The sequence below is a fragment of the Anolis sagrei genome, chromosome 1 (genome assembly GCF_037176765.1).
Source record: "Anolis sagrei isolate rAnoSag1 chromosome 1, rAnoSag1.mat, whole genome shotgun sequence".
In the NCBI taxonomy this organism is placed as follows: domain Eukaryota; kingdom Metazoa; phylum Chordata; class Lepidosauria; order Squamata; family Dactyloidae; genus Anolis; species Anolis sagrei.
Window position 1 is genome coordinate 21,465,485 of NC_090021.1, and position 23,306 is coordinate 21,488,790.

At 41.0% G+C, this 23,306-nt stretch overlaps 1 protein-coding gene across 1 annotated transcript; it reads right to left on the reverse strand.

Annotated features, from left to right (window-relative positions):
- Positions 1–597: 597 nt before the first annotated feature.
- APMAP (adipocyte plasma membrane associated protein) lies at positions 598–19,452 on the reverse strand. Its single transcript, XM_060754540.2, has 9 exons — positions 19,300–19,452; positions 14,842–14,958; positions 12,199–12,314; positions 10,697–10,789; positions 8,580–8,696; positions 6,958–7,132; positions 5,868–6,002; positions 4,852–5,044; positions 598–1,355 (listed from the first exon to the last, which is right to left on the reverse strand). The coding sequence occupies exons 1-9, from the start codon at positions 19,389–19,391 to the stop codon at positions 1,146–1,148; spliced, it is 1,248 nt and encodes a 415-aa protein (XP_060610523.2). The 5' UTR covers positions 19,392–19,452; the 3' UTR covers positions 598–1,145.
- Positions 19,453–23,306: the final 3,854 nt, after the last annotated feature.

Below are 23,306 nucleotides of genomic sequence, written 5' to 3' on the forward strand. Positions count from 1 at the left end.
GATTAGCATTGAATGGCCTCACAGCTTCAAAGCCTGGCTGCTTCCTGCCTGGGGAGATTCTTTGTTGGGGCAGAAATCAGCCAGGCTTTGAAGCTACAAGGCCATTAAAATGTAATCAAGGTGACCAATTGCAACATTCACACTTGCCTCAAGCAGACAAGAGCTATCTCTCCCACCCTGGACATTCCACAGATATATAAACCCCACCTGCCTAGTTTCCAACAAACCTCACAACCTGTGAGGATTTCTGCCATAGATGTGGGCAAAATGTCAGCAGAGAATGCTTCTGGAGCACGGCCATACACCCCGGAAAACTCACAGTAACCCTGTGATCCTGGCCATGAAAGCCTTCGACAACACATTTAATCTTCAAAAGATAGCTGCATTATTCTGAAAGGACATTTTCAGATTTTGTATAAGCAATTATGCAGTGAAGTGATTTAGAATCATAGAGCTGGAAGAGACCTCGTGGGCCATCCGGTCCAATCCCCTGCCACGAAGCAGGAAAATCCCATTCAAAGCACCCCCGATTTCATGCCATCAAACATATCTATGCAAAAAAACAAAGAAAAAACAAAACCCAGCATTGACAGGAAATGGAATTGTAATATAATCCAGTTTATTAATACATCTATAAGTACATAGATGTTCCAGTATGCGTGCTTTTAAAACATGCCTAGGAAGACCCAAGTTGGAAATAAATGCATGCAACATACCTAAGATTAGCAACTTGATTTCACCAATTTCCAGTGTAATAGTTTGATGTCCTGAAAGCAAATCAAGTATATGTATGTACAATATCCTTCCATAGTGGAAGCAGCGTCTAAATCATGTTAGTAAACATAAAAATTCCGTTTCATGAAGCAATTTTTGTTTGCCTTGAAGGGATGTAAAAAGGCCAGAGAAGGCCTGCCAATTCAAATGCTAATTGCACAAAAAATAGTGGATTGTGTCCCCAGGTTTTAAGGTATAGCATGCTTTTTAAATTAAGCGTTCGACCTCTGTATCTGTCTAGATAATAGTGCTACAGTGCTTGTGACTGACTGTGCTTTCATTCTTCTTCCTTGGCTCAAATTTGTCATCCATCCTCTTTTGCCCCCCAGAGTAATGCAAGACAACAGCGGTGTTGCTTTTGGCTCAGAGATTTAAACATCCTCCAGATTCAGTCTACAAATAAAAGGAGACCGGAAAGAGCCCAAATAGAGATGTCCATTATGCTCATGTGCTTCACTGATGTACGATGTCACCATTCCATTTGGATCGTGGAAACTTCTTCGGTAGGATCCAGTATCACTTAGTTCTACCAGAAGGCTGTACTTTGGCACAAATTTGATCACGGTTTCTTGACTAAGGAGCTGAAATACAAACAAAAATCATTTTATGGAGAATTGTCTTTTAGCCATAAGTATTACAAACACCTGTATTGAGCTGATAATTTAAAAACAGTGATGTAGGAATCCTCTCTTCAGATATAGATAAACTGAGACTAGTTGCAGTGCATCCTGGAGGGAAGAACTCAGATGGTGAAGCTGGGAGACGCCTGCTCTGACCCCTGGCCTTTGACCTGTGGGGTCCCGCAAGACTCTATTTTGTCGCCCATGCTTTTTAACATCTACATGAAACCGTTGGGAGAGGTCATCCGGAGTTTTGGAGTTGGGTGCCATCTCTACGCGGATGACACACAACTCTACTACCCCTTTCCACCTAACTCCAAGGAGGCTTCTCAGGTGCTAGGCGAGTGCCTGGCCGCTGTGTCGATCTGGATGAGGAGGAACAAGCTGAAGATCAATCCCGATAAGACAGAGGTCCTCCTGGTCGATCGTAAACCGGATCGGGGTATAGGGTGGTCACCTGTGTTGGACGGGGTTACACTCCCCCTAAAGCCACAAGTCCGCAGTTTGGGTGTCCTCTTGGATTCTTCGCTTACACTTGAGGCTCAGGTGTCGGCGGTATCCGGGAGGGCCTTTGCGCAACTGAGACTTGTGCGCCAACTGCGACCATACCTCGTGAAGGCTGATCTGGCCGGGGTGGTCCACGCCTTGGTCACCTCTAGAATGGACTACTGCAATGCGCTCTACGTGGGGCTGCCCTTGAAGACGGCTCGGAAACTTCAATTGGTCCAGCGGGCAGCAGCCAGGATGCTAACTGGAGCTCATTATCAAGAGAGGTCTACCCCTCTGTTTAAGGAGCTCCACTGGCTGCCATTTATTTTCCGAGCCCAATTCAAGGTGCAGGTGCTCACATACAAAGCCCTAAACGGTTTGGGACCACCCTACCTGCGTGACCGCATCACCATCTACGAACCCACAGGCTCGCTCCGGTCATCTGGGGAGGCCCTGCTCGTGATCCCACCTACATCGCAAGCGCGCTTGGTGGGGACACGGGACAGGGCCTTCTCTGTGGCGGCCCCCCGACTTTGGAACGCCCTTCCAAAAGATCTCCGACAGGCCCCTACTCTAGCTGTTTTCAGAAGGAATTTAAAAACTTGGCTGTTCCGTTGTGCCTTTTCAGACTAGGAATCCCCACCCCAAGTCCTAGTAGCACCTTAGCATAACTAATCGCTGCTGCACACCGCACTTTTAATCCTACGTGCCTCCTACCATTTCAGCACTTTTAACCCTTGTACCCCATTGCGCCGGCCGAACCAGTTTTTAATAATGTCTTGATGTATTGCCATTGTCGTTATTTTGCTTATTGTTTTGATTTGCTTTGCTATTGTTGTGTTATGTTTTCTATTGTATTGTGTTTTGAGGCTTCGGCCTGTGTAAGCCGCATCGAGTCCTTCGGGAGATGCTAGCGGGATACAAATAAAGTTAATAATAATAATAATAATACATGCCATCATTAAATGAAGAACATGGCTTTCAAAGTCCACATGCCATTTAGTCCACCGAATATCCAGGGAGCAAGATGTGCCAGGTACAATCAGAGCAACTATCATGATTATTACACTGGAATCCGTCAGACTGGACTGTATGTACTGGAGATGCAACAAATGAGTGAAAGCACAGAGCGGCTGTCACAAAGAATCCTTAGCAGTTTTCTGGCCTTAATGAAATACAGCCAGCATTCCACATTTAATGGGGATAGGGCAGTGGTTCTCAACTTGTGGGCCGTGTTCCAGCAATGGGCTGCGAGAATGAAAATCCGGTCCACGAACCTCCTTCCTCTTTATTTGTTTATTTAATTTAATTTATTTCTGCTCCTTTCCGCAGAGCTAATCAGCCCTGCCCCTTTTGGAGAGTGGTCCCTGATCAAGTGGTCATGCTCAAAGTGGGCCCTGGTTCAAGTGAGCCCTGGTCAAGTGGGACCTGGTCAAAAAAAAGGTTGGGAACCATTGGGTTAGGGGTACATGACCCTTGTGAATGTGAATGTTGTTGTTTTTTTATCTGAGAGAATACCTCTAGCAATTTTAGGTCATTTGCACAACTCTATGGTCAACTTTCACTGAAAGAGGAACACAGAATCACATTGGAGAAGCTAGAGATTCCTAGAGAAGTGTTATTTAGTAATCTCTGGGTCCTACACCATGACTGGAGGAAGCTGACCATAAAGTCATGCTGAAAGAAATAGAGATTCCAAGAGAAAGCATTTTAAATCAAATCTAGGAACTGTAAGGTGGAGGATGACTGCAGTTGTTGTTGTTGTTCTGATTATATCCCGCTTTTTTCTCAAACAAGGAGACCCAAAGTGGCTTAAGTAAAGATAAAGGTTTCCCCTCCACATGAAGTCTACTTGTGTCCAACTCTGGGGGTGGTGGTCATCTCCATTTCTAAGCTAAAGGGCTGGTGCTGTCTGTAGACGTCTCCAAGGTCATGCAGCCAGCATGACTGCATGGAGCGCCGTTACCTTTCTGCTGGAGCAGTACATATTGATCTACTCACATTTGCATGTTTTTGAACTGCTAAGTTGGATGAAACTGGGGCTAACAGTGGGAGTTCACCCCGCTCCCCAGATTTGAACGACCGACCTTGCGTCAGTAAGTTCAGCTCAGCGGCTTAACCTGTTGCACCACCGGGGGCTCCTCAAAGTGGCTTACATTACCAAGATGTGTTCTACTTTCGCAGCATCTATGACAAATCTACAAAAAAGTGATGCCCATATCCAGGTATAGTAATGTTTCCAAAAGCCTTCACACTATTTCAACAGGTATGTTACATATATCTATATCATGAATTAATAGGTTGTAAAAAAGTAACAGTATCGGTGATGCCAGCAGGAATATCTGTTAGATTGGAAAAAGGAAGGGAAAATGTCCACCCCAAATATACTTCTTTACCAGTCACAATGAACAAAAGGGCTAAAGGGAGTCCTTCATGTATCAACCCCACCCTCCCTCTCTGAGTCTTCAATGTTTGTTGCCTTTGACAGTTCCAAGGGCTAAGATTAGTTGATATCATATCCCAAAGCAAATCAGTATCTGCTGGAGTGTGTAGAAAACTATAGTCAATCTGCACCCCAAGATTTCCTTTTATTATCCCCATGCTTGGGAGAGGAAAAAAAAACAGAAAACATAGTTCTACCATCTGATATTGATGACAGTAACTAATATTTTGCTTCTGCCATTGTAAAGACAGGAATTGCTTTATAAATCTGGTTTTATTTAAACCATATTGAGAATGATCATGGTTGAAGAATAGAGGAGCATAAAATATAAAAATATATTTTAAAAATAATTTAAGCTGTAAACTCAAGATTATAGTCAATTTTTCTATTTTACGGGTTGGGTGAGCTAGGTGCAATGGAAATATACAACCCAACCTATATAGTTAGAGTAGAACTGGGCTCATTCTAACATAAACACCATAAAGAATGAAAGTAGACTTAATTGTTAAGTTGATTAGTTTTTACCTTAAATATAATTCTCTTAATCCATGGTTTTTCAGATAAGAAATCCATCATAGAAAATCCAGGGTTGGCTCGAATAGCTGACATAGCCACCCAATAACCTCCAGAGCTGCTTAAACGAATGTTGTCAGGAAAGCCAGGCATATTTTCTACAAACATGTCTTCTCCACCTTTCATTAGGCCAGACACATAATATCTAAAAATTAAAACACATAACATCTTTTACATCACAACAAAATAAAGGACCTGTACAAATAAAATCTACTACTTACTAATAACAGTAGTGGCAGAACACTTCTTAATGACTGAATCCATTCACGGGAGTTAGTGGCATAGAAGCCCAATGAAAGTGGGAAAACACGCATGCTGCAGACCTCTTTCTAACCAGCATCCCTGCCCCCTCACTTTCACAACGAAGCCTGAGCCAACCTGTAAACTTCTTTCCCAATGATCCACCTTCCAATTTCTCTCCTATGCTTCTCTGCAGTTCTTCCAAAAGCACCATTCTGTTCTCCACCTTCCCACCACAAACATTCAATCTGATTTTAACCCCTCTCATTGATCCATCTCCTTACCTCTCTCATCCTGCTACCAGATTTTAAATCTCATTTAGGTGGAAGAAGGTATGAAATCTGACACCAGAAAGGGAGAGGAGAGGATGTGAATGGCTGAGAAAGGGGTTTAAAAGCTGGCAGCAGAAAAATGTATATAATTGGTAAACATGCTTAAAATCAAGCTGAGTATTTCTGATATGAAGGGGGTAAATGGATTAAAGGACTTGTGCTTTTGATATAGAAAGACAGGTAGAGGGGCAGCAGGAGTGGGACAAAGAAGTCAAGCTAGTTAAACTTATACATGTTAGGGATGATAATGAATATGAATGTAAAACCAAACTCCACACAAAGATCAGAAAATCTTGCACCAACTTTTAAAAAAATAGTTGAGCTCAGAGCATGTGGCTAATGACAAACACACACATCCATTTAGTATGCAGTAATCTAGGCAAGCATGTTATTTACCTTCGTATCCTTGCCATGGTTGTTTCAGCCACCAGTACAAAATCTTCAGAAGGTGAAAGCTGCACTCCATTTGCAAATCTGAGTCCTCCCATTAAGACCTTCACTTCCTTTGTCACCGTGTCATATTCAAGCAATCTAAAGGTATAATCATTACACCAGCATTAATGATGAAGGCCACAGGATTATCATGACATTTTCCACTGCCTACCTTCCCTAATCATAAAAGATTCAGAGAGAGGCAGCAGTAACTACTGGGCATTACTTTCTATACAATTTCGTATCCAGACATAACACTAAGACTTCCTACAGCAGCCTAGATGTTTAGACATAGTAATAAAGGTAAAGGTTTCCCCTGATATTAAGTCTAGTTGTGTCCGACTCTGGGAGGTGGTGCTCATCTCCATTTCTAAGCCAAAGAGCTAGCATTGTCCACAGACGCCTCCAATGTCATGTGGTTAGAATGAGTGCATGGAGTGCCATTAACTTCCTGCCAAAGCTGTACCTATTGATCTACTCATATTTGCATGTTTTTGAACTGCTAGGTTGGCAGAAGCTGGGGCTAACAGTGGGAGCTCACCCCGCTCCCCAGATTTGAACTACCAACCTTTCGGTCAGCAATTTAACCCACTTTGCTATCCCACCCCCCGCCCCCACTCTGATTTATTTATTTATTTCATACATTTCTACCTCGCCCTTCTCCCAATAAGGAGACTCACAGAGAGAAAGATGTAGTAATAACTCAATAAATAACACAGATACATTTGTTGAATACACTCAGAGTATTATGACATCATGGACAACAACCTCTTTTTGGCACAAGCGTCTGTGGACCTGAAGCCAAATAAAACACATGATGCCACAAGACTTTTTGTTGCTTTCTCTGCTAAGTCCTCCCACCACAAGCCTCTGGGAATGTTCTTCTGCCAGGAGCAAATGGTGATTTTCATCTTCAGGCTTACATTGTCAAAGCCAGGCCACAGCCCTCTTGCATTTAAGGTTTGTTAATATAAGGACTGACACAGTTATACATCTGACTATTTTTGCTAGTAGTCTTTAATACTGCTCACAGCCTAAGGACGACTTCACTTACCGTCCATCATCTGATGCCTCCATAATTAATAAGGAGTAGTCTTTTCTGTGCCATTTACTGCTAGAGTCAGTAAAATAGATTTTCCTTCCATCTCGAGTCAATGTAAGGTCATTAACAAAGGACAGGTTCTTCCCCTCAATTGGAGTCTTTGAAGACACAAGCGGTATCACTTCACCTGATCACAGAGAGAGAAGTTTTTAACTCCTGCAACTAAAACTGAGGGAACTACAGGGGTTTGAAAGTTGGACTTGGGACACTGGGAGACAGGATTCAAATCCCCGTACAGCTACTGAAAATCAACTGAGTGACCTTGAGTCAGTCACACTCTCTCAGCCTCAGGAAGGCAAGGGCAAACTCCCTCTGAATAAAGCTTGCCAAGAAAATCCTGTGGTAGATTCATATTAGGGTCACCATACATCAGAAGTGACTTGAAGGAATACAAGTTCACATTATCTCTTAAAGTTCTTAAAGTATACAGATCCATTAAATTTCCTAGCTTCCCAAATCAGGGGCAATGTTCTCTGAACTCTTGACAGCATGGGCTCTAAAAACCGGAAGTCTGCTATTTCCCCAGGAAACCCAAAGTATTTACACTATTTCAGAGATGGAAATTGAAATTATCTTCATTAAAAGATAGAAAATGAAATGTGAGAAACAGCACAGAACACTACTTTTAGACAAAAGGTGTGTTTTTCCTGTGCTTATTCTGCGTCTGGGACATGGCCACAAGGAAAAAATGACAAGAGTGGGAGGGGAAATAAAAAGAAGCAGTGCAAAAGGAGAAGCAGGAGTAAGGCCTCAAAATCATGCTTCTTCATCTCAATGCAGGTTGCTGATGCTTCCTTAAGAGCGATGTGATCTTATGTCAGTTTATTCACGTATGTTACTAAAGCAGATTACACTCCAACACTACATCTGCGGACATGTGCAAGAACTGTCGAAGGCTTTCATGGCCGGAATCACTGAGTTGCTGTGAGTTTTCTGGGCTGTATGGCCATGTTCTAGAAGCATTCTCTCCTGACGTTTGACCTACATCTATGGCAGGCATCCTCAGAGGTTGTGAGGTTTGTTGAAAACTTGGCATGTGGGGCTTGGCTACCAATATTAAAAAAAACCTGGCTACCAGTATTTAAAAAACCCTCTAAAATCAGGACAGTAAATAAAGACAATCAGGGCCAGCTAATCACCTCCCAACAATGATTCTCCCAGGCAGGAAGCAGCCAAGCTAAGTGGTAAATCTTAGTTAATTTCATTTCCAGGTTGTAAAACAACAAATGTGGAGATTTTAAAATTGTTTTAGTACTTTTGCAAGGCACTACAGCAAGGCTTCACCATAAAGACAACCTTTATAGGAGTTGGTCTTTATGTTGTGAGGCTATGCTACAAAAAATCGACACCATCAACCAAGGCTTCATTCATACAAACTATAAAAGGTAGGTTGTAAAGGGTGAGCTGTTCAGGTCTGCTGAATTAATGGTGATCTTTTTTTAAAAAAAAAAAATCATTGTTTCTGGACTTAAACAATGTGAGATGAACAAAAATTGAAATAAGATTTAGATCAAAGAAGCTACCAGAATCCTTAACAACTAACTGGGTAAAGAAAAAGAAGAAGAAAGTCATACCTGACACAGGATTAATTTCAAAGATTCCATAGTAAGCATCAGCCACAAATAGTGTGTTCTTTGGTCCAATACGGATGCCAAGAGGTCTCCCACATGTTGGTTCGTCTTCTCTGCCACCTTTCAAAATACATATACTGACGGTTCATAAAAAACAATATGTACATAAAAATTCTATTCACTTCCTAACAACAATAATAAGCTTTAATAATAAACTTTATTTTTGGACTGCTCGGTATCTCCCCAGGGGGACTCAGGGCTGTTTACACAAACAGAGACAAACATTCAATGCTCGACATATAGCAAAACATTACAGCAATAGAACATAATACAAAATAATAACAGCATTATACTAATGAAATCAAATGACATATCAAAATAAAGACATCGAGCAGCCAATCAATAAAAAATACAATTTAAAAGCATAGTCATCAATGAGACATCAGTCTAGAATTAAATTCATAGAAAGACAATTGAAGACAAATTTTGAAGAACATTCTGTCTAACAACAACACTGTTAGTAAATGGAATCACTATGCTCCAAATTAAGGCAAATATATAAATTTGCTGCAGCAAAACCAAATCATTTTGTGATATTTTAAAGATAAGCTTTTCTTGTTAAACACTGCTTGTTTTACACATAAGTTTGTTACTAAACACTACTTGTTTTACACATAATAATTTCGCTGATTTCTGACTTTCATTCTTTTTTTGAACTGTTTTCAAAACAGATTTTCTCCCCAGAGGCAAAATTAATATAAAGCCACAGAAATAGTAAATGTTTTGAACTCAGAAATATATAGTGCCCTCTACTGGAGGTTCCAAACTGTTAAGAAATCGTTAACTGCCAGTAGCAGAACAAAATCTAAAGGACACAAATGACACTATCTTTACCCAAGTTATGCATTGATGCCAGAACACTTTCCTCCACTCAAGTACTTGATTATTTTAAGATTATATCAACTCCCCTCACAGTCAGTCACATTTAACTGATGTTTACTGAATTCATGGTGCAGAGCACATGAAACACACCTCCCAGCAGTTTTCTCTTTCCTGAGTACATGGTGCACTTCTTGCTTCCACCACCAGCAGCTGAGTGCTAAACTGCCTGGACTTACTTATCCAGCTACCCCTTTTCCAACTCATTTTCCCACTTTTTCAACCACCCCTTCCCATTCCAACCTTTTCACATTTCTAGTCCTCCTTTCCCATACCAGTTTTTTCCCACTTTTCTTTATTCATATACATACAGCATTTCCCCCAAAATCTATAATTGAAAACACCATTGTGATTATTGAAAGGATACATAAACACCTTTACATCAAAAAGGGGTTAGAATAATGATTTAATCAGAGTTGGGCAGTCTTATCTTAAATTACAGTTTTATGTAAATATTCAAAAACATTTAACCTACTGATACCTCAATTTTATTGGTATGTATTTTTATTTTGAAATTTACCACTAGCTGCTGCATTTCCCACCCTCAGCTTATACTTGAGTCAATAGGTTTTCTTAGTTTTTTGTGGCAAAATTAGGTACCTCGACATATTCGGGTCAGCTTATATTTGAGTATATACAGGTATTTCTATTCAATAGATGGCAGAATTTGCACACTAAACCTCTAAACCAGAGCTTTTCAAATGGTGTGTTGCAACACATTAGTGTCAGCTGCAGTGTGTTGTCCAAACATAACAAGAAACCTGAGTATATGTGAAATAAGCAATAAATCATATATTTAAAAATATAAATGAAAGGTTTTCATGAGATATGTTGTGTCTCCATACATTTCATTGCTACAATTGATATATGTTTCTATACCTCTTATAAGGGATTGGTTTTGGTTTGCTGGTAAAACTGAATTACTATGAGGCAAAATGATGCAAATTCAAAAAGTGTGTCACCAATATTAAAAGTTTGGAAAGCTCTGCTCGAAACTTACACGTCAAAAGTGGATTTCAACTTGTACAAAAGAATACTATCCTTATTGTTTCCTTATAGAAAAATGTCATTAGTACACTTACAGTACACCTATGCATCCATCCTATAAAGCTAGACATGTGGAGAGAGGCAAACACTTCAGGTCACAATGTAAAAACAGTGAATAAGCAGTGTTGACTTACTACATGGACCATGGCCAAGTCGGGCTAATGTGTGTATTTCCCCATTTTCTATCTTCAAAATTTTTCCATCAGCAGTACCAGTGAACAGCACATCTACAAAAGACAAGCAACAGGGTGAGAGCAATTCAGGATGTTGAGAACACTCATTCAGAAGAGCACCTGAAGCATAAATATTATGCCAAAACAAACATTCCTCAAAAAAGAGGACTAGCATGTATCCACTGGCCAAATCTATATGGAGCCTCAAGATGACCACTCAAGGATTTATAACTACAGATAAGTCTATATTTTATGATAACTGTGATTCACACTGTGATTCACATTAAGGGGCTAACTAGATAACTTATTGAAGGAAGATTGGGGGTCTGGTAAGTATCAAAAACAAATCAACTCATTCATGGAAGTTGTGAGATAGAACCACAACTAAACTATCAAATGTATGTTTCTACAGAGAGCTATAAAATCTTGTCAAAACATGGGAAGGGGACTGTTTAATTTTGGTTCCACTGATAAAATTGTTGTCCCAGTAATCAACTATATTGTGAGGGACACAACAAGTGTATTCTGAAGCCGTGTTAAAAATACTATCTAACACTAGTCCAGAATACTCAATTGGGATGCTTTCATTCCGAGAATATCAACGTTGATCCACTTGGGATGCATCATAACTTAATGTTTGACCGCCTACCATCTGGAAAATAGGAACATTAGAAATAACTTCCTAACTGTGAGAGCTGTTCAGGGGTGGAGCTCTCTGCCCCGGAGTGTGGTAGAGGTTCCTTCTTTGGAGGCTTTTAAGCAGAGGCTGGATGACCATCTGTCAGGGGTGCTTCTAATTTGATTTTCCTGCTTCTTGGCAGGGGGTTAGACTGGATGGCCCACGAGGTCTCTTCCAACTCTATGATTCTATGAAATCAATGTCCTCATTGTGAAATACCAAATGGATCCAGAATAGATCTCCAGAGTCACTTACGGATCCACTACCATTACTCTATCCTTGGAAGCCAATCATACTCAGCCACAAGTGATCACCTATAAACATAGGATACTTCAGAATACATGTTTTCCACATGTAAAGCACCAGTTTGAGTGTAAGTTTTTCTTGAACTAAATATTTTACTCTGTCGCTGCACTGCTGGAGTTTTTTGAGAAACCCATTGCATTATGATTTGGATGAAGATATGCTTAGCTAACTAAGAGGAGTTATGGTTATTGTAACACTAACTCATTGGGGAGAAAGCAAGATCTGGAACAGGACTTCACAACCGGATGCTCTCCAAATATTTAGGACTCTCATCAGTTCCAGTCTACAGTAATGATGGAAATTATAGTCCAAGGAATCTGGAGCACACTAGGTTGGGGAAGCAACCTTTAAGAACTTTCATTTCAGGATAATGCAGAATCCTTTACATTCAGCATGCAGAAATTGTTTCTGGGGAAAAAATTAACTATGAAGCAATGATTAAAAAGGCACCTTAGATCGCCATTGGTTATGTGCTTACCACCAATATTGGCAATGGATTCTGGTCCAACAAGCTGATTTTCAAATAGTCTTTCTGCTTGTCGAAGTTTAAAGTTTGGTTCTAGTGGGCCAGTGAGGACAGGAGGTTCCTTGAAACTAGAAAAAAGAGGAAAAAAGAGGAAATTTAATCAATGTTCCTCTAAGTATGTTAACCGTCAAGTGCTCTTGAGCAACATGGAAGAGTATCTCCAGTAATTCAGTCGGCAAGCATCAACACATTTTTAAAACACCATAGCTGATTTTCTGAGGTGTCACTTGTTTAATCTAGCACATTTTATACATGCTTACAGCTGAACCAGTAAACAGATAAAGCACACTTGGTAGCTAGTTGGCACAAACAGATTGGAAATCATTAGTAATCAGAGTTTTGGTAAGTTAATTTTTGGATCATAAATCCCAGAACGCTCCCATCTCAGCTACCACTGGGGCATGTAGTTCCTAGTATATGGAACGATTCCAATTTAATGAATGATAAACCATCCACTAAAAACACAGTATGCCCCATGTTTCACCAAGGCAATAGCATGTTTAATTTCTGTAGTAAGGTAATATAATACTTTGATTAATATGCATATTGTTTTGCATGTTTTAAGCTGCTTTGGGTCCCGTTTAGGAAGAAAAGCAAGCTATAAATAAATAAATAAATAAATTTCATGTTCTGTAGACAATCAATAAAATCATGATATCCAAATCAACCTAAGCAAGCATATTGAAAGATAACAGGGATAAAATAAATAAGCAGAAAGAATGAGACACATCCAACTAATCCAAAGTAAGAGACCAAGTGTCCAGATGAATAAATGATTGTATGCCTCAAATTAGCCCAATATCTTTCAACCAATAAATACTGGTGATCTGGCTGTCTTATGGGGCTAGGATTCGTAAAAGAATAGAATAGGAGACATTACATATGCAACAACAATTATAGGATGATACACATGAAAGAATTACACACATTACACGCACACACACACACATATATATATACACATATACACACATTGCATACACACATATATATGCTTCATATCAAAAAATTATACATATAGAATTACAGCAATTCAAAACAGTCTGTGTGTATGGATGGTATATGTGTGTGTGGATATGTGTATGTGAATGGTTAGGTGAAAAAAGAATAACTGCTATTTCCTTTTCTGGTTTGTCACAAAGGAACCCTGTCACTGCAGATGGCAAAAACTGGCCTCAGTTGATTTTTTTTTCTTTTCCCTTTCTTTTTCCACATTCGTTTTATCATTCATAGGTTCCTTAGATTCAAACTGTACTGTATATCACAACGTAATTACAGTGCATATCATCCCATACTCAACATTTTGAAAGTGTATCTCCAAAAGCCTGCCAACCAACAGCTCCCAGAGCAGGAGGCAAAGTGTTCTACTCTGTAATTTTTCCTCTCCGGTGGGAATCAGGGCCATCCCAATCATAGCAACTGGCAGAAGAGAGGTTTCTTAGGGAATATGGAAACACCTGAACTCCAAAGTAAATGGATTTGCACCTAAATTTAGTAAGTCTGGAAAATTATCTCAGATAGAAGGCCATGAAGAATGTTAGTGACTGAGCTAGAATATGGAATATTAGCCCAGGCCAATGTGAAGATATGAAAGCCAAGAAGAGAGGATCAGGCAAAAAAAAGAAGAAGCCCCAAATACTTTTCTTTATTTCTTCTAAGGGAGGGAGAAGGGAGAATGGAGATTTGCAACTACAATGAGAGAAATGTATACTTCTTCTGTTTAAATACATTAATATTATATTTACACTCAAATCTCTGTATCCATAGATTCTGTACTCATTGAAATATTTTTTAATCCAAAAAGCAAACATTTATTTTGCCATTTTACATAAGGAACACTGTTTTACTATGCCATTATATATAATGGAACTTGAGCATCCACAAATTTTTGTATTGAGTGGGGTGCGTTGGAACAAAACCACAATGGATACAAGCATCATTGTGGTTCTTACAAAATACTTCTTACAAAATACATTCAGGATTATGTACTTTTTCTTTCACCCAGCCTCCACTTTTTTCATGGCAGGTATTTGGACTGGATGGCTTTTGCAGTCTCTTCCTACTCTGTATGAATGTGTTTCATCAATCTATCTCAAAGAAATAATTATTTATGAGAATAGTAATATAGTAATGGTATCATCTGTAACAGGTTCTCAATCTGTAGTCTGTAGAGCCTTGGCACCCTAACAGGAAACCAATTAAGGTCTTGAAAAATTGTTATGACCTTTTACAACAATAGGGGGAAGGGGGGGGGAGAGAAATCTATCACAAAATACTCCCAGATTCCATCTCTTGCTCCCAAATTCTTCTCATCAACTACTCAACACTTTAACCATGAACTACCTACCAATTATGACAATTCTCTTGACTCACCCTTGGCTTCTTGAGTAAATGTCAAAATATCGAATTCATGAAAGCTCCTCAGTTAAGAAAACTGCAATTGTTACCAGTTTTATTTCACCAATCCTTCCTGAAAATCCCCTAATCAGGAAGGATCAGGGACATTTATAGCTGGGTGAATCTATATATTTTAAATACAAAGTAACAAATACATAAACTGTGTGCTAAATGCAGACATCGTATTTAAGTACTCACCTAATGGGCTGAGGGTCTATTGGACATTCCAGAAGGATTATTGCTCCAAATAAAGGAATAATTACAGATACAGCTAAAGTCATAAAAGTCACACGGAACACTTTGTTGCTGTAGGTACTGCAACAAAAAATAGATAAAGAATCTCAGTGCATCATTAATAACAAATATTACAATAAAACTGCATATCCATATTAGGTCAAAATTAAACTAGTTTATTAATTCATAAAGGTCATATGGTACAAAAAGGCACACACATAAATGTGGAAAGGTTGCATATACACAAAAGTCCATCTATATATGCTCTTTTTCAGATGAACATTATGTTAAAAATGCTATTCCACTAATTTAATATAATTACTAGTCATAGGACAGTTGCAGAAATCATTTTTAACAAATTAATCTGTCAAGAAATATAAAGCTAAGTAATATACTCGGAAAATAACAATGCAAGCTGTTGATGACTATACTTCCCCAATCAAATGTGCATGCTGATAGAAAATTCTTAAATAAATTTAACAGCCCCTCATGTTATATATTACTTCAGAAATCTGTTTGAAATGGTAACTACAGATGCATCAATCTCACAGTTTCAAACCAATTTCTTTATACGTAGCAGCTAAAAAAAGATGAGATAAGTAAGTACAAGAAACAGGACAGAGGTTTGGAGGATGAAGCTAGCTTAAACTTTCTTTCTCGGGGTAAAGGTTGTATTTCTGACCCTTAGCAAGGATTTTAATTACCAGCAATGATTAGGAAAAGGAGGCAAAGGAAAAGAAAATAGACAAATCTAACTCCAGGACTGCTCTGGTTGAGCATTTTGAAAGCCACTTCACTAAACTTCAAGCCCCAGAATTCTGCAGGAGGCAGCCAAAGGAATTCAGATGGGATGCATACTCTTTGCCTACTCTTTAACCTCTAGTGTAGTGGTTCTTAACATGTGGGCCGCAGACCACCAGTGGGCTGTGAGGACGAAAATCTGGTCCACGATCCTCCTTCCTCTTTATTTTATTTCTGCTCCTTTCGCGCCGCCTGCCACTCCTTCCCTGTCGCTAACCATGGCATATTTTTTGTATTAGAAACGAGAACTGGTGTGGTCTATCCAATGCAATTTTCTGAATCAGCACCCCAAACCCAATCTGAAGTTGACAAAAAATGATTTATAATCTTTTTGGTACTAATGTTAGAGAGTAGTCCCTGGTTAAAAAAAAAAAGTTTGGAACCACTGCACTAGTGTGATACTGGAAATAAATGGTTTGGTAGACAAATGAAGAAATTAAGGAGGCAAACAGCTATGAGGAATAAAGAAATAGTTGAGTTTTGATCAAAGGCAACCTTGTTCAGGCAACTAAATTTGGCATTTTCTATGATAGATCAAAATCTCTTTAGCTGTATCAACCATACACCTATCGCTGCAATAAGTTATTTACCCACCATTAAAATTCCAGCATGACAAAAAGATACTCATGACTCAAAAACTGCTTCCAGAACTTTAAGGACTAACCAGCCTAAGCTAGCAAATACGGGTTCCAAATAATTTTGCCTCATTATAAACTAGTTGCATGCTAGTGTAAACAGCCTCATCCCTCCTGCCCAGAACATTTACGGTACATGTATTCAAAACCAGATCTCCTTGGCTTGCTTCACCCCTACAAACCAGGAGCACAAACAGGAAAGGCAAGTTTGATGAACAATAAAGTACACCAATCGCTCTCACCAACAGTGCCCAGCATTTCAAATTGAAATTGTGTAATATTTGAGAGGAAAAAAAGTTTTCCCCCTCTTCAGGTTTTTACTTAGGTTTCCGAAACACCGAAAGCATTTTGAAATGCAGTCACATTCTAACCTGTTCACAAACATCTATTCAATGTAACTTTAAGTTCTCCCTGAAGAAAGTATTTGACCAATGAAGTTACCAAGGTTAAAAGTAAAGGCCACTGAGTTCAGTAGGATTTAATCCTATAAAAAGGAGCCACAGTCCACACCTACTCAGAAGTGAGACATTTCTTTACATTATATTTTTCCTAACCTCTTACCCAATTAACTTTCCCAATCAGGCTGCACTGCTTCCTTTTAGTGTTGAAATCCTGTTGCAACACCAGAACTCTAACCCCTTTACATGCAAAATTCATCTTCCTGCTCCAACTACAACCTGCTACCACACATCTGGAACTCAGAAATGATGCATTCTGCCAGTCTGCTGCAATCTTATTACTACTTTTTTATTGACCTTGTCATAGTATTATTGTTTCTGTTTGTTTAGCACCAACGCTTTTGCCACTTTTCAGGCCCCAATAAGATTTTTAGAAGCCAGGCTTACTTATCCTAGCAAGTCTAGCTTCTAATGGGTGGCACAGGGGTTAACCAGTAAAGGGAAACAATTGCAGCTACACACCTGCAGAATAACTAATTCATTATGACTTAAGTGTGTAGTGACTGTTGTGTTGAACTACAACTCTGGAGACCAGGGGTCAAATCCCTGCTCTGTTACAAAAACCCACTGGGTGAGTCACACATTCTCAGACCCAGACACCATGTGATATTACTGTAGTAAAGGTAAAGGTTTCCCCTTGACATTAAGTCTAGTCGTGCCTGACTCTGGGAGGTGGTGCTCATCTCCACTTCTAAGACGAAGAGCTGGCATTCTCCGTAGACACCTCCAAAGTCATGCGGCTAGCCTGACTGCATGAATATTGCCTTAGAGTCCCAATAAGACAGAAATGGCTTCAGGGAACACATCAACTAAGTAACCATTAACTAGGGTGTATTTCATCAGATGCATGGAATCTTATCTTTGCTTGGCTTGTGCATGTGCAAAGATAGTTGTGGGTATGCATGCACACATTAGATACTTGTGCACACATATATAAACAAGGGCCCCAGGGAGAAAAGTAAATATATGATAATGAAAGGTCCGACACAGTCCCATGTGCTTATTTTGCTTTTTTTCCTTTACAGCATTTTCAATTAGAGTTTAAAAGAAATAATTCAAATAAATAAGAGAATGAAAGAGGCCCTCAAGATGGGCTCGATTTCTGAAACATTCATAGGTTCTGTAGCCAGCTCAACCCAGAGGAATCCCATGTAGGTATGTTAATGTAAGTGATGTCCCAGAGGGGTTGGCTGGTGGGGTATAAATAAAGTTTATTATTATTATTATTATTATTATTATTATTATTATTATTATTCTGCCTTGGTCAGACCACATCTGGAATCACACTGTGTCCAATTCTGAGCATCACAAATTAAGGGAGATGTTGACAAGCTGGAATGTGTCCAGAGGAGGATGACTCAAATGATCAAAGGTCTCGAGAACAAGCCCTATGAGGAGTGGCTTAAAGGGTATGTTTAGCCTGCAGAACAGAAGACATGTTGAGGGCCATGTATAAATATGTGAGGGGAAGCCCTAGGGAGGAGGGCGCAAGCTTGTTTTCTTCTGCCCTTAAGAGCCAATCTTAAGAAATGGGGCTACAGGGTGGAATCCTCGACATGCGAGTGTGGAGAAGAGCAAACCACTGACCACCTGCTGCAATGCAACCTGAGCCCTGCTACATGCACAATGGAGGACCTCCTTGCGGCAATAGCAGAGGCACTCCAAGGGGCCAGATACTGGTCAAAGGACATTTAACCAACTACAAAGTTTGCAAAATCTGTGTGTTTTTTTTATCTGTTTGTTTTGTTCTGTTAGAAATGTAATACAATGTTCTGGTTGCGGATGACACGATAAATAAATAAATGCTGCCCTGGAGACTAGGACGCGGAGCAATGCCTTCAAACTACAAGAGAGGAGATTCCATCTGAACATGAGGAAGAACTTCCTGACTGTGAGAGCTGTTCAGCAGTGGAACTCTCTACCCCGATATGTGGTGGAGGCTCCTTCTATGGAAGCTTTTAAACTGAGGCTGGATGGCCATCTGTCGGGGGTGCTTTGAATGGGCTTGTCCTGCTTCTTGGCAGGGGGTTGGACTGGATAGCCCACAAGGTCTCTTGCAACTCTATATTTCAAAGGAGGGAGGGCATATTCCCCTCTATTTTCAGATTTGTGCTCTTCTTTAATTGTATTATGTTATGTAGTGATGTTAGAGCAGACCAGGGCCAAGTTGGGCCCTCCAGGTGTGTTGGAGTGGAACTCCCATCATTCCTAACAGCCTCAGGCCCCTTCCTTTCCCCCCTCAGCCGCTTAAGCGGCTGAGGGGGGAAACGAAGGGGCCTGAGGCTGTGAGGAATGGTGGGAGTTCCACTCCAACACACCTGGAGGGCCCAACCTGGCCCAGGCCAGCAGTATCAGTTACTGGGGGCCATACAAAATAAGGCAAGTCAATAATAATGAACGTATTTCGGCCTGGGCCTGATCCTTTCCCTCTGCATCAATCCCTGGGGGTCGCCATGACAGGTGCGTTCCCTCCCCTCAGCTATGACAACAGTGGGAAAGGGAGAAAGGAAGGAAGGAAGCCGGGTCACCTGCCGCTCTTGGCTTCCTGGGCCGTGCTGTCCTCGGTGACCACTGCCGGGCGGGCAGGGCGCCTCTGCCGCAGGCCTTCCGCCTCATTCATCTCGCCCTGACTGGAAGTGGGGCCCCGGCGCGCGAGACCCTGTGAAGCCCCGCCCACTCCCCCGCGCCCACAGCCAACCCCCGCCAGGCTCCTCCCTAGTCCTGCGGCCCCCGCCCAACTGTCACTTCTGCCAAGCCCCGCCCATCCCGAAAGGACCAATCCGCTTCCTCGATGGGCCAGTCGTGGCCTGGCGCGCGCGTTGTCCCGCCCACAAATGATCGCTTACACACACTCTATGACAGTCCTTTCCTCAGCTCTTTAGTCCTCCTCCCTCCCCCTTTGAAACTACGTCAGTCTCTTCCTGACTACCGTACAGCTCTGTTTCGCTCGAAGGCCACGCCCCCAACCATGTACGCTCTTTTATTGGCCCTTTGCTGTCCAATCGCAGCTTGAGTTGTTTGTTTGGAGGGCGGAGTCAAACGGACCCGCCCTTTTTAATTCATTCACCTTCTGACATATGCAGTTTGTTTAGTTATGGTGCTAATACTAAAATATATTGTATATACATATAATATTAATAATATTGAAATTTAATGCGATGATTAATGCGAAATTTAATGCGAAGGCTGATGGGTGGTCCATGCCTTGGTCACCTCTAGATTGGACTACTGCAATGCGCTCTACGTCGGGCTGCCCTTGAAAACGGCTCAGAAATTCCAACTGGTCCAACGGGCAGCAGCCAGGATGTTAACCGGGGCTCATTACAGAGAGAGGTCAACCCTCCTGGTCAAGGAGCTCCACTGGCTGCCGTTTATTTTCCGAGCCCAATTTAAGGTGCAGGTGCTTACCTACAAAGCCCTGAACGGTTTGACACCACCCTACCTGCATGACCGCATCTCCGTCTACGAACCCACGCGCTCCCTTCGTTCATCTGGAGAGGCCCTGCTCGTGATCCCACCTGCATCGCAAGCGCGCTTGGTGGGGACTCGAGACAGGGCCTTTTCTGTGGTGGCCCCCCGACTCTGGAACGCCCTCCCCAAAGATCTTAGACAGGCCCCTACACTGGCAGTCTTCAGAAAGACCTGGCTGTGCCTTCTCAGATTAGGAACCTCCAATACCAAGTCCTAGAAGCACTTTAGTAGAACTAAGATACCGCACACCGCACATTGCACTCACTTATAATCCTACATACCTCCTGCCACATCAGCACTTTTAATCTTGTACCCATTACTCTGGCCCTGCCCAGTTTTATAGTGTCTCAATGTATTGTTTATTGTTGTTGTTTATCCTGCTTAACTGTTTTTAATTTGCTTTGGTATTGTGTTTGTTGTATTGTGTCTTGAGGCCTTGGCCTATGTAAGCCGCATCGAGTCCTTCGGGAGATGCTAGCGGGGTACAAATAAAGTTATAATAATAATAATAATAATAATACAATATAATAATATATACCGGTAATAATAATGTTGTAATATATGTTATTTATAATACTGATAACATATAATGTAATATTGTTTTATTATTGTATTCACATTCACACCTAGCTCCAGCAGACAAGAGTCCATTGTCTCACCCTGGTCATTCCACAGATATATAAACCCCTTTCCTCGTTCCAACAGACCTCACTACCTCTGAGGATGCTTGCCATAGATGCAGGCAAAATGTTAGGAGAGAATGCCTCTAGACCATGACCATCCAGCCCGAAAAAACCTACAACAACCCAGTGATTCCCGCCATGAAAGCCTTTGACAATATTATTGTATAGTTGCAGGACATAAGCAAAAAATGGGTGCTGGAAACAACATTATACGAAAGCTGACTGGCACAACCTGGGGATCACAACCAGATACAGTGAAGACATCTGCCCTTGCGCTGTGCTACTCTGCTGCTGAGTATGCATGCCCAGTGTGGAACACATCTCACCACACTAAAACAGTGGATATGGCTCTTAATGAGACATGCCGCATTATCACGGGGTGTCTGCGCCCTACACCAGTGGAGAAATTACACTGCTTAGCTGGTATTGCACCACCTGACATCCGCCGGGAAGTAGCAACCAATAGTGAAAGGACCAAGGCAGGGACATCTCCAGCTCATCCCTTGTTTGGATATCAGCCAGCATGTCAACGACTTAAATCAAGAAATAGTTTTCTAAGATCTACAGAGACACTCGCTGGAACACCTCAGCAAGTGGGAGTCCAAAAGTGGCAGCTCAAACCCGGAACGTCAATCAATGACTGATACCAAATGAGAAACTCCCTCCTGGGCACACAGAAGGCTAGGAGACTTGGAAGTCGCTGAACAGACTGCGCTCTGGCACCACGAGATGCAGAGCCAACCTTCAGAAATGGGGCCACAAAGTGGAATCCATGACATGCGAGTGTGGAGAAGAGCAAACTACAGACCACCTGCTGCAATGCACCCTGAGCCCTGCCACATGCACAATGGAGGACCTTCTTGCGGAAACACCAGAGGCACTCCAAGTGGCCAGATACTGGTCAAAGGACATTTAAAAGAATACCAAGTCTGCAAAGTTTATGTTTTGTGTGTTTGTTTTTTTATGTAATACAACTGATTTGGTTCACTCCTAGCATGATAAATAAAATAAATTGTATAATTGTATATTTTAAGTTGTGTTGTAATGTTTGTTTGTTTGTTTATCGTGTCAGGCAACCGAACAGTTGTATTATATTTTTGACAGAACAAACAAACAAACAAACATACTAAAAGACACAGAGTTTGCAAGCTTGGTAGTTGAATAAATGTCCTTTGACCAGTATCTGGCCACTTGGGAGTGCCTCCGATATTGCTGCAAGAAGGTCCTCCGTTGTGCATGTAGCAGGGCTCAGGTTGCATTGTTGTGGATTCCACTTTGTAGCCCCATTTCTGAAGGTAATTGTGAGCTACTTTGAGTCTCCTTATGGAGAGATAAAGTGGAATGTAATTCTATCTACATACACAATCATCTTTCCATGTTTATACACATAATATAACAATAACCTAACAATAATCTACCCATAATAGAAGCATGTGCATGCAGTGGAGGTACCTGTTTACATAGACAGCCTCCTACCTTCACAAACAGACTATAGTTCCAACTTGTGTTCAGAAGCCTCCAAAGGCACTCCCTCCTCTGACATTTCAGGTTATAGCGAGTGCCATGAACATGTAGCCCAAACGCTGCCAATGTCCTCCCCAAACACTAACCACCCAAGGAATGCTTTCATTTGGGGAAAATTTCATCCTAGATTTGATGTGTTTCCTCCACCACAGGAAGGCATCCCAGGGTTCCCTGTGTGGAATTTGCATGACCCCACCCACTGTCTCTCCCTTAACCCTCTCCTGCCCCTTTCTATGGCACACAGCAAACACAGGAATTGATCAGCAACTGCTTTGTGAATTTGTTTGATCCACAATGGCTCCTAGATAGCTTGAAGGATCTGCATGAAAATTGACATACGTACCATTTTTCACCCAACTTAAAATATTGGTGAGGCTCCTTCTTTGGAGACTTTAAACAGGCTGGGTGGCCATCTGTCAGGGGTGCTTTGAATGCAATGTTCCTGCTTCTTGGCAGGGGGTTGGACTGGATGGCCAAGAGGTCTCTTCCAACTCTTATGATTTCAGTAGTACAGAGAAAAATTGAAATGGATTTTAATAACAGGTAGTATTGAGCCAAACGTAATTCTCCATGTAGTTTGTACTGACAGTATGCTTTCTTTCAATTTATAAGTCTACTGTAAAATTAGTATTTGCATATTTTAGAACAGGCACTAGCTGAGATTCTTACCTTAGATATACCCTTATTTGCCCTTACAATAAAACCATCTGCATCTTAGGATTGGTTATACTCTAATTGCCATCAGCTTTCACACAATCTTAAGCTTGAACATTGACAACTACTGTAAATCCCAATGTGTTGAATGATGCTTACTTCTAAGAAGGCATGCACAGAATAGCCGACAATGTGTCATTTTT